This window comes from Phaseolus vulgaris, chromosome 6, assembly GCF_051622355.1.
Source record: "Phaseolus vulgaris cultivar YP4 chromosome 6, ASM5162235v1, whole genome shotgun sequence".
Lineage (NCBI taxonomy): Eukaryota > Viridiplantae > Streptophyta > Magnoliopsida > Fabales > Fabaceae > Phaseolus > Phaseolus vulgaris.
In genome coordinates this window covers 12,232,226-12,252,280 of record NC_143503.1, presented here as the reverse complement: position 1 = coordinate 12,252,280, position 20,055 = coordinate 12,232,226, and the positions used below count along the sequence as shown (strand labels likewise).

Here is a 20,055-nt window from a genome sequence, read left to right as displayed (position 1 = left end):
CCCATTTTTGTTCTACTTGTTTGTTTTCACTTTCAATCGGTGCAATCTCTTCCTTATGATGTCCTCTTTCATTTGCTGCACTTATATTCAATTTTAATCGGTGCAAATTGGTTGTTCTTGCTGTTTTGGACACGTCCTCCATGGGTATAAATGTTATATGTTGTGTTTTTGAGTTTCTATCCATGGATTTGTTGTTCAAAATGAGTTTCTATGAGAGTTTGGCTTGGTTACTTGTGTTTTGTTGAGTTCTTGAATGTTAAGAACATTGATCCAATTCTTAAAAAGTGCCTAATCATATTCCAACTCTTGTTGAATCCATAACATGTCCATATTATATCTCTTTCATGTTAGTGGAATCATATCATGTGGTATCATGAGTCTTAGGTTTGTTCTTATGTGTGTTTGAGTTGTTTTGACACTTTTAATTCAAGAACTTTACATTCTTGTTGTTACCTTTCTGTTTTAGGTTTATTTTTAAGTATTTCTTGTTGTTTTCTTGTTCTTATTACATTGTGTTTGTGTCATTTTGATTTTTGAATCCTTATAAGTTTTGTCAAAGTCATGTTTCTCCAAAAATGTTATAAATTCTATGTAGTCCTTTTGTTGATAATTTTGGTTTCTTGATTTTTAATTGAGTACAGTTTTATGTGTTTGTTTTCTTGATCCTTTGGTGCTTTTTCTTTTTAGATTTGAGTTCTTACTTGTATTTTAGATCTATACAAGTTCTTGAAACATCAATTCTATTGTGTCTTTTGAAGTTTCTCAATTCTGTTTTTTCATTCCAGATTAGGTTTCCTCTGTTTTTTTTTCTGAAACTGTGCTGACTGTTTTCGTTTATGCGAATTACAATTGTTGGAGAAAAATTCTGAAACTCTGGATTTATGTAGTTTGAAGTGTTACAAAAGAGTGAAAAAAAGAAGTGTATCAAAATTCCAAATAAAAAAAATGATAAATGAAATACGAACAGAGTGTAAAATTCTGACTCTGGAAAAACGGTGATGCGGCAGTGATTTTCGGAAATTTATCACAATTAATTGGTATACTGTTTTTGTGTGATTCCAGTGCCCAAAGTGAGATAACATCTTGAAGTTTCAGTGGTTTAAATTTCAGATTCCAGTTTGCATTATAACGTTCTAGATAAATTTTTGAAGTTACGCACAGATTCCAGTTTTTACAATTCCAGTAGTTCTGTTTTTGTTTTCTTCATCTATTCTAGTGCTTTTCATTAGGTTTCTTTTGTGTGCCATCCTTTAATTGAGTACCTTATTTTTCTTGATTGTCTTTTCTTCATTATTTTTTGAGTTTGTCATATATCTTGTATTCCTTTTGCTATAGCCTTTTCTTGTTTACACCTTTCTTGATTGTCTTTTATCGTTCTTTAAGTTTTGTGGTGTCTTGGCTTTAAGAAAGAGTGGTTTGCTTTGACATATTTCATTTGAGAGTTACCAAAACCTCAAGAGCAGATTGGTTGATGGAAGTATTCTTTCTTGGAGTGATTTGAGTGTCTTTTAACTTTCATTACAACACTATCATTGTTCCATTTTTCTAACCTTGTTTTTCTTGAAATTGTTTGTTCTTTTTGTGTGCTGTTTTGATTTTGCAATGGATACCTTATCAAGTGCAACACCTTCTAAACGTCATTCCTCTTCAAAAGCATACTTCCTTGATGAATTACAAGAGGTTAAAACAAAAATTGCACAACGAGATGAGGAATTGAGACAAATAGAGACAAAGCTTCAAATCTTAGAAGCAAAACAAATGGAGAAAAGATTGTCAAAACTTGCCATGAAGCATGAAAGATCCATTCCTCACGGCCAACATCATCATGGGCATGTTTTAAAGAGTTCCAACACCTATGGGAGCTTTGAAAAAAAGGAAGAATGGAAAATACATAAACGTGAAGATGGCGCCAACACGTGATATTGCCTTATTTTCAAATTGTAAAAGTACCTAGCTTTAGTGGTGATAGTGATCCTAATGTGTATTTAGATTGAGAGGCTAAATGTGAACAAATTTTTAAAGCCTATGGAGTCTATGAAGACCAAAAGGTGAAAATAGCCTCTTTAGAATTTTTAGATTTTGCCAAAGAATGGTGGCATAGTATTGTAATGGACATTGGATATAACAAGAAACCTCCCGTGGTTTCCTGGAATGATTTGAAAGAGTGTATGCGCGCAAAGTTTGTTCCTCCTTCTAGGAAGGAACACTTGTTTAAGTTCCAAAGGCTTCCTCAAGGACATAGGATGGTAGATGAATACTTTAAAGATTTTGAAACAACTTTGACTAAAATGAATATGCATGCTAATGAAGAGTCAAAGATAAAATGGTTTGTACGTGGTTTGAGAAAAGATATTAGAGAATTTGTAGAATTAAATGAGTACTCCTCTTTAAAGAAAGTGTTTTGCATAGCCATCAAGGTGGAATCATATCTTTTGAAAACAACTTTAAAAAATACTCATGATGATGGTTTCTACAAATCTTCTAGGAAGGATGCAAACAAAATTTCTACTCGAATTTCTCCTTCCAATTTTTCCAAACAAACCACTTCTCCAAAAAAAGTTTCTACTCCAAATCCTTCTACTCCTAAGTCACCTACCAAAACTTCAAAAATGAAATGTTTCAAATGTTTAGGTTTGGGCACATAGCTCTTCATTGTCCACTAAAACAAACTTTAAAGATAAACAAGGAAAAATAAGACCTAACTCACCCACCTACCACAAGTAAAAATGAAAAAGACAAAGAAGGCCAAGTTGACATGGGTCTTATCCTTTCACTTCCAAGGTGTTTTCCTTCCTTATCTTTTTCATTACCAAAGGTTCTTACTTCACCACCATCTTGGTTAAAGAATGTTAGGGATGATTTTTTCTTACCTCCTAATGGTTTTCACCATTTAAGAAGACTTTTTCCAAAAAATATCATCATTCCCGAACAATTTTTTCCAACTTGGTCTATCTATAGGACCTCCTTTTCTGAACTCCCACTGCTTACAAATTCTAAGTCATGTTTGCCTTTTTCTTATTCAACTGTTAATTTTGATAGTAAACTGACTTTGTTATATGCAGGGATTCAGAATTCGTGGACGAATTCTCTCCAACTCGGGGAGCATGATGGAGATAAAGTAAGAGAGGATTTCACTAATGGAGGAAGAGACCATCCACCCAAGCATTTAAAGTTCTTCCTTCTAGTCTTCTAAAAAATTAAAGAAGAATTAAATAAAGAGAGGACCAAGCCTAAAGCCAACAAGAAGACTACAAGCATTCAAGAATGGGCTCCAATTAATATCTCTCTTTATAGTTTCTTTTGTATAAATTTGTAAATAATATAGAATAGCTTAAGGATGTGCTAAAAAGGGAAACCTTAAAGACACCTCCATTGTATAACACTTTAGGCGCTAGTTTTAGGAAAAATCTAGAAAGTTGTCTCTTCACACTCCTTTAGGTGCTAGAATAGAAGAAGTTAGAAGGTAACCTTTCAAAAGCTTCTCTTGTACTTTGTGACCAGCCCTCTCTATTATAAAAGGGGTGATTAGGTCTTTGAAATAATAGAATTGATTTTTGGGAGTAAAGAACCTCTACCAATTTGGTGAGTGAGTGAGACTCGTGTCTTCTTCTCTTCTAGTCTTATCTTGAGTGAATTCTTTGGCTCTCAAGTGGCGGCAACAACACTCATCTTGAAGCCAACCATCCTTCAAGTGGCGTGCACATTCCAAGAGCTTCATCCACATAAGTCCATTTCCCCTTCATTCCAAATTACCCATTTTTGTTCTACTTGTTTGTTTTCACTTTCAATCGGTGCAATCTTTTCCTTACGATGTCCTCTTTCATTTTTTGCACTTATATTCAATTTTAATCGGTGCAAATTGGTTGTTCTTGTTGTTTTGGTCACGTCCTCCATGGGTATAAATGTTATATGTTGTGTTCTTGAGTTTCTATCCATGGGTTTGTTGTTCAAAATGGATTTCTATGAGAGTTTGGCTTGGTTACTTGTGTTTTGGTGAGTTCTTGAATGTTAAGAACATTGATCTAATTCTTAAAAAGTGCCTAATCATATTCCAACTCTTGTTGAATCCATAACATGTCCATATTATATCTCTTTCATGTTAGTGGAATCACATAAAAAAGCCTTACTTCAAGCAATTAATAGTTTTAGGAGAAAAGCAAGGAGATGCCTCAATTCTATAAGATGTTCTGCAGTTAGGATGAGGTTGCACTCTCAAAACTCACTCAAACTTTCCATGTACATATCTACACTCTTTGAATTCAAGCAGGTGAATATTGAAAGTTTAATTTACTGTATAAAGGGACATATCCAAGAGCAAAATGAGTGACAATATACATCTCAAAGCATAAAAATCAACAAATCTTATCAAATTGCTTTTTTTTTTAAGATACTAAACCAGCAGCCTAAGTCTGCTATGCTTCTGATGCTACTGATTTGTTTACAAAGGCCCTCTCTCTTGTCAATTTTGAAACATTCAAAACCAAACTTACTGTATGGAAAATACATTCAAGCAAACTATAGAATGATATAATGTTATCAGTATCAGATTTGAAGAATAATATATAAATGCAATTGCTGATTTTATTCTATAGTTATTTTTCTCTAGGGAGCATTTGACTCAAGTGACAAAGTCCCACATTAGACAGAACTCAGACAAGCAAGCTCACAACATAAAAGATGAACACTAATACCTTCTAAAGCATCAAGTGTGGTATTTGTTCTTATCAGTTTAATATCTGATATGTGAACATAGTTCATATGATATTAAATTAATGTTTTGAGGGAGGGTCAATGCAGTAGCTTGCTATTGAGACTCTTGCTTTGCACTTCTGCAAGGGTCTGGTGCGTCCCAACCAAATTAGTTCAATTATATACATCATGGTCCTTACTTTACACGGTGTAGTTAAATTGTTTAATAGCTCTTCAATTACCCATACAACAAAATTCTTTAGTTCATGTAAAATTAATTTTGATCACCTGCTGTCTCAAGAACTAATGAGTAATAAAAGTTAAGGAAATTTATTTTACAGCAACTTAATCTAAAACTTAGAATGTCAAATTCCAAAGCCAAAAGTTCCACATTGACTAGTGTATTTATATTTTCTTTTTATCTGGGTATTCTTCCTTCCTTTGGGATATGCCTTTCTCCTCATGGTAAGAATCACCATGGTTGGTATTATTAGTTTCACATAGAGAAAGACAGTATTAGCAGTTTAAGCTAACTGCCTACGATTTAGGGAGTGTGTTGGAATGATTACATGAACTTCTTTTAAGGTGTGTGCTTGAGGTTGTGTAGACTAATCTCATAATAAGATTGCAAAATACTAATCACGTACTAAGGTTTATAGATTAAGTTCATTTAGGTACTAAGAACTTCATATAATAGTTCATCCAGGTACAAGTCTATCAAAAGATTATAAATAATTTGATATTTATAAGGTGGACACAGTTCACTATTACTTATTTATTCTGCATCTGCTGCTGCATCTTACTTATTTGAACATGGAAGTAACACGCCATTCTATCCCGATCAGCAAAGTGTGAAAAAGACCTCTTGGCAGTTACGACAAAGACAAACACTCAAAGATCATGTCAAGAAACAGTGTAGATATTATAAGATTCTCTTATAATAAGTACAGTGTGTTCCTAATCGCAGTAGCAACTCTGAGCTCCAATGGTTGTTGTTAAGAGGGTGAGATTGTTATTTATGGGTCCATGGAGAAAGATGTCAAATTCTATGTTCGACCCCATGTGGAAGATGGCAGCAACTGAGAATATGTATAAACTATAACATTGGAAAAGATGTGGCAGTTTCGATCAGTGGAGGCTAATAAGAGGTAGAATTGATATGCAGGATTGTAGACTTACATTGCTCAGATCAGAATTGATAAGTCATACTGGGAATTCACTGTTCTATTCTGTTTTTCCTATCATTGTAATATATATTTCCTTTTCTCCTTATAGCGGTATATAAATGAGTATAAATTTCATCATAAATATGATTTTATAAAGTTGATTTGGGTTAAAGTCTATTTATTAAGATAGTATTAGAATCACAATCATCTAGAAAGTCTATCTTAACAAAAGTATATTGGGTTTACTGTGTCACCAACTATTACACCACCTATAAATGTCTAATCTATAAATGTCTAATTTCATGTACGAGTTGATAACTTTGACATCTTTAACGATAGAAGTGTGTTGAAAATCGCAAGTTGAATATAAATAAATACAATTCTTAACTTGAAGACATGTTAAGTTAGAGTTAAAATTCACTTTTTATTTTGATCACTAAAAAACACCATTGCAAGTTTCATTTAATTATTAGTTTATCAAATATTTGATAACCAATTTATGTTTTAAAATATCTTTTTAAGATTAGTTTTACTTTTTGTGGCTATTAAAACCATAAAAGAGTAATCAAAGTTCCAAACCTTGCATGGGTTCCATGTTTACATACAGAACTTCCTACTTTCATTTTGAAATTATAGTCAAATAAAAGATTGTTTATGCTAGAATCGATGATAATCATTTACTTTATCATTTTATTTATTTAAATTTTGATCCACTTTCAACGAAAGAACCGTTAAAATCATCGTTAAAATGCATATATGATTACAGTTAGCGAAAGAACCGTTATTGCATGTGCAGTTTCTTTTTGAATATCCAATCTTTTTAGCAGCGTATACCTTATGCTTTGTTTTAGAGTAAGTATATGCATTTATTTGAGAATTTATTTTGATTTATGCATTACGTATTTTATTGTGAAAATTTATGGCTACATTTAACTTGCATTCCACCAAGTATCAAAGAGACCTATTCATAGATTCTTGGAGATTTCACATCGACTAGAAATTAGGACATTGTGCAAACCTCATCCATATCCGGTTTTATGGGGTTGAGTTAGACTTAAAGTCCACTTCTTAATATAGACACGATTAATTATAATTTATCCAACTTCATATCACATCACAAACACAATTTATAAAGAAATAGTCTAACAATTTTAAATCAATATATAATTTATGTACTTGCATAATTAAATTTCAAAACCATCATAAATGAGTATATAAATTACCAAAACCACAATTATAAGGATAAAGAGAAATTAAAAGTGTTCTAAAATCTAAGTTTTGTAACAATTATACTACTTTTTCATTTTCCTAAAGTGTTATAAACATTTATAAAACATTTACAAGCCATTTGTTTATTTATGGTGGTTTAAGGGGATTGTAGGCGACAAATGTGAGTGAAAATTGGCAGCTACACATGTAATAAGAGAATGAGGTTAATATAGTTGTGAAATGCAGTTAACTAAGTCTAGTAATTGGTAAAATGGTATTTTTCATGAAATCATTAAACAATCGCTTAATTAGAGTTGCTCCCTTGTGTCATCAGTTCTACAAGTCTGTTATGCAAATGTGGTGATTCAAGGGGGTTGTGGGTGGAAAATATGCAATGAAAATGACTTCTAGTTGTCTGAAAAAGGATCTGATTAATTTAATTGTCAATGGTGGTTCCCTTATTCCAAGACTTCTAAGTATATTGTGCATGTGTGGTGATTCAAGGGGATTGTGGATAGGAAATTAAATTTTACTTGGGAGTTAATTTTTTTTAATAAGATTTTCATAGAGAGAAGATTAATCATAACATAACATCATCGATATATGTCAACATTTTACAATTTTTTTATAATCATTCACTATGTACAATAGAATTATCCATATATTTTATACATTCTTCATGAGTCAACCTTCGGTAAGAGATCTCTTGAAATCTTCCTGAACAACTCTTTTAATTATAAAAAGGTTATATTTCAAATAATATAAAAATACATAAATAAAGAATCTTAAATATTTATGTACTTGTATAGACAAAGTGGGTAAAAAGAATACTAGAATTTGATTCTACAATTGCTGACGTGTCGGTCGTTTGATTGCTCTATTTCTCTTTACTCTTAGATCTCCTTCCTTAATTGTTGGTGCTCGATCAGGTTGACCTGCAAAAGGTATTCCGATGATCAAGTAAGTACTCAGTGTATAGAGTGTATATTAAGAATTGACTAAAAGTGTACCTTACACCTCTGTAGAAGGTTTATTTATAGTGTTTAATCATGAACCATCTGTTGTAATGGATCAAATCTATCATATATCAGTGTTAGCTTATTTTTAGGAAGGTTCCCTGATTTCTCGGGACGTTACCCGAATTTGGTGGGATGTGTCCCATATTTTCAGAGAGTTCTTGCAACTGCCTTATTTGTTATTTATTGTAAGTACTTTAAATATGTCTTCAACCGGTCAGTCGATCATGAGGCTAAGTGACACGACTCGTCCGGTACTGATCGGTACAATTTAGATATGAACCAACATATTATAATAAAATAACAAAAATATAATCTAATAAATAGGATCAGTGCATAACTGGAGATAAATAAAATAAATAAATAAGATTAGTGTGCAATTAGGGATAAATAAAATAAATAGAAGTAGTGCGTAACTAGATATAAATAAAGTAAATAAAAAGGACCAATAACTCGAGAGAAATAAATTAAATAAGTAGGACCATTGATTAATTAGAGATAAATAAAATAAATAAATAAATAGCACTAGTGTAAGTGGAGATAAATAAAATAAATAAATAAAAAAAATGCATAACTAGGGATAAATAAAATAAATAAATAGGACCAATGTGTAATTGAAGATAAATTAAATAAATAAATATGTCCAATGCGTAATTGGAGTCAAACTAAATAAATAAATAAGACTAGTGTGTAACTAAAGATAAAATAAATAAATAAATAAATAAGATCAGTGAGTAACTAGAGGATAAATAAAATAAATAAATAAATAGGATCCATGCGTAAATGAAGATAAATAAATAGGACCAGTGCATAATGAAAGGAAAATAAATAAGACTATTGCGTAACTAGAGATAAATTAAATAAATAAATAGGATGAGTGTGTAATTAGAGATAAATAAATAGAACTAGGGCAGAATTGGAGATAAATAAAATAAATAAATAGGACTAATGCATGACTGAAGATAAATAAAATAAAACCAATGCGTAAGATAAATTAAATAAATAAATAGTATCATTGCGTAACTAGAGATAAATAAAATAAATAAATAGGACCAGTGCATCAAACGGAACACGATAAGATGGAAGTATCCATACTTAATCTCTACATTTTTATGACATTACTCATGTTTTTTAAATCTTATTATTGAGAACATTATTTCTCAAATAAGATTAACTGATTAAATGCTTTAGAAAATATTTGAATGAACAGTATAACATTTTTCAAGGTTTTTTTAAAAAAAAAGGTTAAATTGTTTCTATATCAATGTTTTTTAAATATGATTATTGATATAATATCCAAGTTAAAATTATTTATGCTTTAGAGTTTTGAATTAATATAAACATTGGAATTTTTATGAACAAAGAATTAACGATGAAATATCTGAGAACAAAATTTTTAAATAATTCACAAATATTTAAAGATAATGTTTCGGTGATACTTATGATCTAAATTAAAAATTATATTGTTCACGAATACTTGTGAACAATTGTGTTTAAAAATTGTGCATAGAATTTCATATCCGCTAGTAGAGAGCAACCTATGAGAATTGGGTAGTGCGGTAAATCACTATAAATCCTTCACATCGTGAAGCATACCTTGTGAGCTTTCATTATTCTCAATGTATTGACAGGTCCTTAATCTTAGGGGTTGATTGAGAATGTACCTGAAGAGGTTAGAATATTTGTGTGCTTAGAGAGGTTAGAATACATGATGTACTTTGAGAGGTTAGAATACTTGGTGTACTTGGAAATGTTAGAATACTTGATGAACCTATAGAGGTTGAGAATACTATGTCAACCTTAAGTGGTTGAGAATACTTGTAACTGATAAGTGTCTAATTTCAGTAATATTTCATATTAAAATATAGGCATTTATGAGAATTTATTGCTAATTTACATATAAAATAATCCATAATTTATGAATTTATACCTTTTTACATTTTTATGATCTTTATTTGAATAAGAACATTTTATTCCCAAATTTGGTGTTAATTGCAGGTTTTTAGGGAAGATTGGAAATTTGGATTAAAGAGTAATGATTTGAGCTAAAAAGATAAAGATGGAAGGTCTCAGAATGGAGAAAAATGTCGAAAAAGCTAATGTTGCAACAAGAGTATCTCGCTTGAGCGAGATATTCTCGCTTGAGTGAGAATCCTGCAGGATAGTTTTCGAAAATCGACGCCTTTCTTGCTCAAGCAAGAATTCCTCGCTTGAGCGAGAATGCGTCAGACATATTGGGTTATTTTATGTTTTATCACTTAGCCCATTAGCGCGACATAGGAAGCGACCTAACCCTAGAAAATTAGTTTAAATAGGGGCTAGAGGTTCAACCTTAGTGTGCGAGATTGAGAGGAAAACACCATTTAGTGAATTGTAACCCAATTGGGAGAATGAAAGGTGCTAGAAGTATGGGTGACTAACTCTACCCTTTGGGATTGGGAGTAATTTGCTCGAACTATTATGTATTGAGGTGATATCTTATATATTAATATTCAGTTCTTGATTGATTATTGGTATTGTTGTTTTACTTCTAAATTTCCGCGATAAATTAAGAATCTTAAATTAGAAAGTATTTTTAGGGTTCTTACCTAAACAACAATACTTAACATATTTGAGTGCTAGGAATAGACTTTAAATGTTAATTGCTATTAACTTCTAAGCTTTATTCTAAGTTGCTCTTATAATTATGTTAGAGATCGATAGTTAGGGAACATTCTTAGGGATTTTATATGCGAGGAATCGATATAAATGACTTTTATATGGACATCAATTTTAATCAAAGAACTTAATATTAACATGTTAATCAAAATACATGAGAGTGAGAGAGATGAAACTTAATCCCTATTTTCCAAGTTGAAGTAACTAATTTTTTGTCTGTTTTCTGATTAATCATTACCAACACAATCCCTTCAACACTCTTTTTAATTGTTCTATTTTATATTTAGCGATTATTGTATTTGATAATTCACCATTCCTTGTGGGATCGATATCCTTCCTTAGGGACAATTATTACTTCTGACACCGCGGTGCACTTGCGATAAAGAGTCATCAGTAAGCTGCAGAGGTGTAGAATAATGCTGACTTGAAGAGTTGTAGAATACTTGATAATGAAAGGCTCTTAAGTGAGTTTCTTAAGGGGACTGGACGTAGCCCATGTTGGTGGGTGAATCAGTATAAATCTTTGTGTATCTCTCTTTGTACTTCTTGTTTGTTTACTGGTTTTTGTTGGTTAGTATTTCAAGAATTGAGTGTGGACTCCATTCAACCTCTCCCCCCTTTTGGAACCAATTGAACATTCAATAGTTCTTAGGAGGACAATGTTGATCTGACAAGAAATCTCACACACAAGCACAATAAATGGAGAAACAATATTTTTGTACTCAAATTGTACTTTCTAGATTGTACCTTCCAGATTGTACAATCTGAAATGTATCATGTTATACAATACAATCTAGAAGAATTTTTAAATCCATAATTAGTTTTTGGATTGTAGAATGCAATATGTGTTTTTTTTAAATGTATTTCGGATTGTACAATCTAGAACATATTCATAAATTTAGAAAACATTTTGGATTGTACAATCTAGAATGCAAAATTATATTCCATAATATAATTTTGTATTATAGAATATAATTTTACATTCTAGATTGTATAATCCAAAATGCATAAAATTCAATTATTATAGTTTAGATTACATAGTCCAAAGAGCATGTATTCAAAAGGGTACTTTTAGGATTTACATAATCATGAGGGTGCAAAAAGAAATTATGGGGTGCAGGCAAAAGTTCCCCATTAAGGGATTGCTAGACCAAATCTGATCATTGTTTTCTCCAAGACACGTAGTCCTCATCTTCCTTGGATGTTGGGTTACTCAAGTAAATAAAAAAATATATGCTTCGATCTTAATAATTTGGGATAAAGAAACCACTAATGAAAGATGATCATTAAAAGGCTAAACAAAATGATCGAAGCTAGATGAAGCCACACAATCAGACAGTGATAAACAAAGATACAAGTATCAAAGTGAGTCAATCCAACTTACACAAGTTGATTTACCATGGATTGAATTAAACACTAGTCGACTCAATCTGACTGACTAGGGATGATGAAGTGGACCAGATCCGGTAGACCACAGGCGGGGCGGGGCGAGCTTGCCGGCCAACTCACCCTTCTTTAGTTTTGACAGTTTTAGAAAGGAATCTTATGCTTTTGGAATTAAAATTTGTGGTGGTCAATGTTTTATATAGAACTTTATTTACATTAATTTTTTATACTTCATTTGAATCATTGAAGTATTGTTGATATTTACTTTATTGTGTTAGGCATTAAACCTTCTTTGATTAAAATATTAAAGCTTGATTCAATTTAATTGCTCTTTCTTGCATTTTTATTGTCCAAAAAGTGATATCAATTACCATAATCAAATAAATAAATTCAAAACAAAAAATTACAAAAAGGAAAAAAAATGATTTTTTTTAAAAGTGACGGGCTAGCCTATCAGCCTGCCAATCCACCCTATGGCGGGGCGGTTTCCAATTTCAGCTCATATAACCTTGGCGGGTCAACCCACCCCACCCTGCTTTTGGCGAACCAATGGCAAGTCAAGCCAAAACGAGTAGAACTAACCCGTTGTGTCACCCCTAAATTGGACTCACTTAGTGAATTAGAAATTTGGTATCCTGACTCGACTCATCACAAGTTTGTAGGTTAAGCAGATTGACTCATTTAAGTTGATTTAGTTAAACTAGTTTATTTTATATATTTATTAATGCACAATCAAATTAGATTGACTCGACCCACCCAGATCTTTATAGTAGTATAATCAAGGTTTTCATTTATTTTACTAAAGATTAATCACATATGAAGTGATATATTATGAAGATAGTAACTAAAAATCAAAATGTTAACTTATATAATTGGACAAAGAAATAATTAAAAATCTAAATCATTCAAAAACTATTAAACTATCATTCAAGTCTTAAAAAAACCAAAGTGTCAACCTACATAATTAAAAGTAGTCAATAATCATAATGAAAAATTGAAGAAAAAAATTATAAGGATTTGTTATTGGTATAATATAGATCAATTTACCTCAACTCGACTCAAATCCGTTTAACTTGCAAATTAAGTGAGTTAGATTCAATTTAACCCACACTTTATAAAACTATATTTTTTTAATCCAACTCGTCTCGAACATGTGGTTAGTCAAGTTCTCTCAGAGGTTTGATGTTGTAGATCCCACATCGACTAGAGATTAGAACATTTTATACTTTACAAATGAGTGCAAACCTCACATTATAAGTCAGTTTTATAAAGTTGATTAGGCTTAATGTCCAATTCTCAATATTTAAGTCCATTTTGACACTTTGCACGAAGAGCCCTATGAGCTCATCTTCCCAACTTGCTATGATCACGAAGAAAGATGGACATGAGAGAGGTTTTGTTTTGCTAAAGTGAATAGGCAATGAAATATTTATTTCTACCCCATAAATATCTAGGGTCACCTTTCATATCAAAATAGATATTTGGAAATATATTTTTTACATCCCGAAATATCAATTCTAGAGTGAAAAGGGGTATATTTAGAATTTTTTTTTAAGGTGCAGGAATTTGGATCAAGATAATGAATGCACACATGGGAAAATCAAATGCTAAGCATACTAGTTAGTAGCAATAGAGGAAGGAAACATTCTGAAGGAAACATGTCCTGAAACCCATACACTCTTGATATAATATAATCAAAAGGACTTTGAAATGCTACAAGCCTAGGCTCTTCCTCTGCTTCAACCACGTCATGATAGGATAAGTTAACTAAGTGGTGCATATTATAGTTAGATTCATTCTTGTCTCTATTCTTTCTATTGGATTGAAAGAATGGCCTTTTCTGATTGCAAGCTCATTATACCAATGAATTTAGAGATTGGTTTTCTCCTGTATGAACCTTTTGAATGTGCTTAGCAAAATCAAATTTTCTGTTGGACCAAAGGAGATTTCTTAGATATATATGGCTGCGCTCAGATTAGAGACTTAGGTACTCTCAGACTCAGTAACATACAGCTCTCATGTGTCTAGCCGCATCAACTTTTATAAAACATAGCTTCCATTTCATGCTAGCCACATCAACTTTCTAAAACATAGCTTCCATTTCATGCTAGCCAAATCAACTTTATATGCCATTATTGTCTCTTAAAGCAGTTTTAGGACAACAAATAATTGCCCCAACATAGGAAATACGGCTAACCTTAGGCAGAAAATGGCTAATATAAAATGGCACTGAGGAAGTATACACGGATAAAAAATCATAAGAAAATTCATTGGCAAAAGGGAGAAAGCATTGTTTATGAATATAGTAAATGAACTGTCTGCATATAAATAAATAATGCCTTAACTTCATTCATTGCGATGGAAGCTGTATTAGTATCAGTTCAAAGGTTACTAATTTGAGATTATCAGCTAGATTCTATATATAGTGGAATGAATATTCTACATTTGTGCGTAAATGAGCAATTTACAATGAGGGAAACCACATCAATATGCATAAATTTTCTGATTAAAAAATGAGACAAAGGACAGAAGAAGAAATCGGGTTGGCCTAAATAAATATCTGAAAGTCCACTTCATGTTGTATATTGCCATGTATAAAGTAGAACCAGTCAATGCTTCAGTTTCTGAGACAAAGCTTCTATAAAATCTTGCTAAGTTGAAGAGAAATTGATCAGATCCGGTGCCTACTAATCCAATACTTCAGATGGCCAAAGGCGTTTCCAAATGGCAATCTCAGCCTCACACTTAATCTTTCTTATTCCACCATAAAATCCATCAGCCTCATTTCCCTCCTCCCTATGGTCTTTCCTACTGACAGTGGTCTGCCTCCATCGTGAGCCAGGAGTGTAATGATTGAACTCTAGCACCACAGTGTCTGCAACCAACCAACACAGTTAGCATTGAGTAAGCAATGTTTGAATCTCAAGAAACCCCTCTCACGGATAGGATACATTATAAAATGTCAATTCCTAGACTCTTGTAGTAGTGGAAATTGACCACCCCTTCAACATCATTTTAGCACTTTCAATGTTTGTAACCTTTACAAATTTAAAATTTTCATCCAATTATTATGATTAATTGAAAGGTGAAAGACTAACCCGGTATTACTTGATTTTCTTGGCAAATGGTAAATTTTAACGAAGCATAAGTTTGTTGGATTTCATTCTTCAGAGTTCAAGGCAAGCAAAATAGGCCTTATCAACACAAAGCAACTAACCCCGTATTACTTGACTTTCTTACATAAGCATAAAATGCGTGCTATTGTTTATGAAGGGAATGTGAAATAAAATGTCGCAAACGATACCTTATAAGGATGTCATGGTATATTCTATCTATATATTTAACATGATCAGAAAAAAAAATACTCTCTCCGTCCCAATAAGACCCTTTTAACTAATTCACACTCTACAAGAAAATTAGTTAAAAACGATAATTTTATAACTCATGTATTTTTGTTTCAAAATAATCCCTACATATGGGTCTTATAAAATGGGACAATTTTTTTTCTAAAAGGGTCTTATAAATAGGGATAGAGGGAGTAGTGTTTGGTTTATAATAATCATGTTAGTCCCACAAAGCAAAAAGTTTCCTAACAGAGATGAAACAGCCTACAAAAGGAATCTAGTTCTTTAGCATAGTTAGCCATAAATGTACCCACTGAGACACAAATTATCAATGTGTTGGTGGAAATGATGACATACTGACCAGGAATGTCTTGGGGACCAACCAAATAGCATAGCAGGTGGTCCATATTTAGATATATTAGAATCCAGAAAGACCTAGCCAAACCTCTGGTCTGGCTGCCAAATTACGCTAACTACAAATGAATGTCAATTTTTTTCAATGTAGATCCACAATTATAATAATTATAATTATTGCAGATTGTAAAAATCTAAACATATTAAAAATCAATAAACCAGCAAACTTTATGTATTACTTAATTTCTGTCTTCAAAATTCCTAAGCATCATCCTTCTATATCCTACAACCATTTTTTCCCCAACTGATCGACAAGATTATCAATCATACTCGGAGCCAGAATATAATCCTATTTTGCTAAAAGGGAAGAAAAGATGATGGACTAAATTGATGATACAAATTATAACCAAGAAAAAGCAATGATTGATAATAGCAATCATCCTAGAGGAAATTCAAATTAACTCACCACTATTGTGACATCGGCAATAATTTTCACTCCCATTGCATGACTCCAAGTGGCCTACAACACCATACCACCAACCTGCCATGAAGGTGGATCTCGTCATGCGGCAATTCGTTTTAGCTTATTATAAATCCAGTATATACTTCTAAATTCTAATATGAAGTATACAAAAGCTCTGATGTCAATCAAGGTATACAAGATTAAGGGTACAGCTTAGAATATGTCAATATTACTCGAAAATGAGTTTTCAATTATCAACATCCCATCATAAGGGTATAAAGAAAATGAATAATTAAGAAAATTGGAGATCATTTTTATATAAAAGACAGTAGACACAACTGCCCTTTTTGTTGACTCTGTTAATATAGACATGGTCCTGCACTATGTAGTTATTCTCTTCAATGTTTAGTAAAACTTAAATGGTTCTTAGGGTAGACCTTTTACCAGACAAAGAAATAAATAACACAAGATATTGAAGAAAGCAACAAACCATAGGGAAATTCTTTGTTTCTCCTCCACTGAATCTCTATATGATCACCCGGATACAAATCATTTAAACATTCGGAGATATGAAGATCATGTGGCGAAGCATCAATAGGAGGGGCTCTTAGCCTTTCCCATGGGATGCCACACTCTCTAGCATCTGCTCTTCTTCCATGTGGAGGATACCTGTAGTGAGCAACAAATTAATAAAATTACGTTATCAGATCTAAATTTCATTTTATTTTCCTCTTATGCTTCCTTAAAAATATCTTCAAACTTGCTAATCAAATCTCTAAGATAATGGAGCTAATGTGAACATATGTATACATAGACTACACGAGCACCTATAATCATGCCAATTACCTGGCTTGGAAGGTATCAGTTCGTGGATCATAGCTAATTTCAGCGTCATAGCAAGACAACATGAATCCAACATGACCATTCTACACCAACAGAAAAAATGTAACTTAAGATAAAACACAACCCACTGTGTATAATTGAAATTCAAGCAACTGGTTTTATTTGTAGCTAGCAAGATAGGTATAAGTTTTCAATAGAAAATTACAACAAAAGGGTTTTCACATATTACATACCTCACGGTTATAGACCTGAGCAGGGAAACAAAAGTTGCCAGAATCAATGGCAAGATACCAGTTCATAATTGAGTCAACAGGCAAAGAGCTCCTCTTCTTGGGGCTATTATTTGCATCAACCTTTGGTCTCGTCCATTGCAAAGGCCAACGAATAGACAAAAATCTCATCAAGCCCCTCTGCCTTCCATGTTTAGGACCCCCAACACTCCTTTTGGAAGCAACATGCCACTTCCACTCCCTGTAAGCAGCAGAACCAATAACCCTACCCCACTTCTGCTTCATGTGCCTCTCCCAAAGGTGATCGCTCACACACCTCTCCCTCAAGGAGCGGCAAACGGCAATCATTTGGCACAGTGCAGAGGGAGGTAGCCCCTCAAGAATGCAATCCAAGGCCAACTCAGGCAAGTCCAACACTGACATGTCATGGCTTTCCTCAACATTCTCTACTCTTGAAGTCAGGCTCTTCCTCACCAGAGACATTCCTGCAGGTATTTGACAAACAAATCCAAGCCAAAAGCGGTTTCTGAACAGCTTGGAGATTGTTCTCACAGACAACTCTTGAGAAAACAAAAGGGGAAGCAACCTCATCTCAGTTGCCCATGATGGGAGAGGTTTGAGAAGGAGGGACTTTAAAAACAAGAAGAAGGAGATGCAAGTGATGAAGTAAAGTAGCATTAGAATATCGAAAGTCTTTTACGGGTCAAAATTGAATTTGGCATATGTGATGAGAGAGAGAGAGGCTAGACTGTAGATAGAGTCAGTGGAGAAGCCAATTGCGGAAAGGCAATAGCTTATAAGAAGAAACCTCACTAGTTAACCAAAACTGAAGTTGGTAATCTTCAGAAACCTTTTAAAGATGGGTTTTATTTTGGTTCAAAGAACCCCACCAAAACCCCAATGGTGGGCCTTCTAACCCAAAGTTTCAACAAGATTCACAACCACGCACACCGACGAACCTTGGTGGAAATTGGCTTGACTTGAAAGCTTGAAGCACTGTTATACTATGTAGAGCAAAGAAAGAAAGAAAAAATTAAACAAGCCTATGAAACAGTTTTCTCCCTCTTATTGGCTTCTAACGGCAAAAAGAAGCACAGGCGTACATACAAAGTTAACAGCTGTCATTCAATGAAAGATTGAATCTATTGTAATGGGTCCTATGAAGGAGTTGAAGCCAGGAAGCTAAATAAGGTGGGGGCACCAAGATCTGTATCAAGGCTTTTGACACCTGGAAAATGGGATTGGCAAGACAAGAATGAAAGGAAAAAAAAAGGAACAAAGATGAAGATAAGTCTAGATGCAAAGACCCATATCTAAAGAATCTCTAGGGCAATTGAATAATCAATCCTGTTATGGGAATATTTTGTTCCTAGAACAGATCCGTGGTAGTTGCAATTGACGCAGTAATTGGTCCACACACACCCCAAGAAAATGGAAACGAAACAAGGCCACAGGACAACAATTCTCGGGGTGGTGTGCACATGAACAGAAGAGGATTGATTAAAAGGTACTGATGGTGGAGATGAATATTGAAGAAGGGAAGGGTAGTGTTGTGCGGTGGGTAGGTGGGTAGGTCCTCTCCTCCACCTCCTTGCCCCAACAAATTCTTCTTCACCTCACCTCACCACATACCAATTATGCTCTATATTCAAGGGATCCCAGCCTCGTACTTGTTTGTCTATGGGGCAATTTAGCAAACAGTTTACGGGTAAAAAAATGGATAAGACAATGAATGATTCATTTATGTTACAAAAAAAATAAAAAAGAACAATGGGCGGCTATGGTTAAATTAAAGTAACATATATTTGTGGATGTGAAGACACATTTCTACTTGTAGATTCTGTGATCCAATAGAAATCAATTACTCAATTTGTTTATGACGAAATTAATAAAGAAAAACAATGTTTTATTGATGAATTGGAATTAGTAGATATTATAGTGTTTTGAAAATCTCACCATTTGCAAGTGGGTGGGAAGGAAAAAGACAGCCGTCATTGGATAACGTAAGGAGCAGAGCAGTTGGTAGCTCTGACAGTAACACTACCCCTCCACGACCATTGCTCCCTGCAACCGTGTCTATTGCCATCAGTTTAATCAAAACATCACATTCATTCACGTTTCTTCTCAGATAACACCTTATTATGGACTTCTACAACTATGGTTTAATTATGTTTTTGTTTCTCAAAATTTGATGAATTTTTGTATTCTTTTATTAACAAGAGTTAAAGGCTTAATCATGATTTTTTAATCCTTAACTTCAGATAATTAGTTTTTTTAATCTTATAAAAAATTAGTACAAATTAGTCCTCCAAAAAAGTTATGTTTGCGCTTATCAAATTAATTACGGTTAGACGAGTTTTTCTGTAAGTTTGAAGGAAAAAATAACAAAAAAAAATAAAATTAATTTTTTTCATAAACTAAAATGAACTTATTCATAAATTTTTATATAGTTTACCTAAATATTTATAATTTTAAACTTGTAAATAAGCTTATTTTAGTTTATTGAAAAGCCAATTCCTTTTTCTTTCTATTTTTTTCTTTATAAATAAAAACCATATGGTTTCTTGTGGGAACATAACCTAACAAAGAGGAATCATAATTTTTTTTACCTCCTTATATATAAGATCTAGAAAATAACCTTAGATACGAGTGGTATATTTTAAATGATACCTGAATATTTTATTATTAAAATAAAAA

General features: G+C 32.7%; 1 protein-coding gene and 1 pseudogene across 1 annotated transcript; one reads left to right on the top strand and one right to left on the bottom strand.

The window, feature by feature from the left end:
* Positions 1 to 4,687: 4,687 nt before the first annotated feature.
* Positions 4,688 to 4,847, top strand: LOC137833755 (U2 spliceosomal RNA; annotated as a pseudogene).
* Positions 4,848 to 14,449: 9,602 nt separating this feature from the next.
* Positions 14,450 to 19,468, bottom strand: LOC137831023 (F-box protein At2g26850). Its single transcript, XM_068638506.2, has 6 exons — positions 19,315 to 19,468; positions 17,362 to 19,036; positions 17,132 to 17,211; positions 16,776 to 16,954; positions 16,289 to 16,363; positions 14,450 to 14,999 (listed from the first exon to the last, which is right to left on the bottom strand). Exons 2-6 carry the CDS (start codon positions 18,034 to 18,036, stop codon positions 14,812 to 14,814), a joined length of 1,197 nt encoding a protein of 398 aa, XP_068494607.2. The 5' UTR covers positions 18,037 to 19,036; positions 19,315 to 19,468; the 3' UTR covers positions 14,450 to 14,811.
* Between the last annotated feature and the right edge of the window lie 587 nt (positions 19,469 to 20,055).

Bases quoted from the DNA above. Each gene is read 5' to 3' on its own strand.
- LOC137831023 (XM_068638506.2), bottom strand. From the start codon at position 18,036: ATGCTACTTTACTTCATCACTTGCATCTCCTTCTTCTTGTTTTTAAAG. The intron at 17,212-17,361 runs GTATGTAATATG...CTGTTGGTGTAG, and splicing joins CTCAGGTCTATAACCGTGAG to AATGGTCATGTTGGATTCAT. The intron at 16,955-17,131 runs GTAATTGGCATG...TGCTCACTACAG, and splicing joins ACTGATACCTTCCAAGCCAG to GTATCCTCCACATGGAAGAA.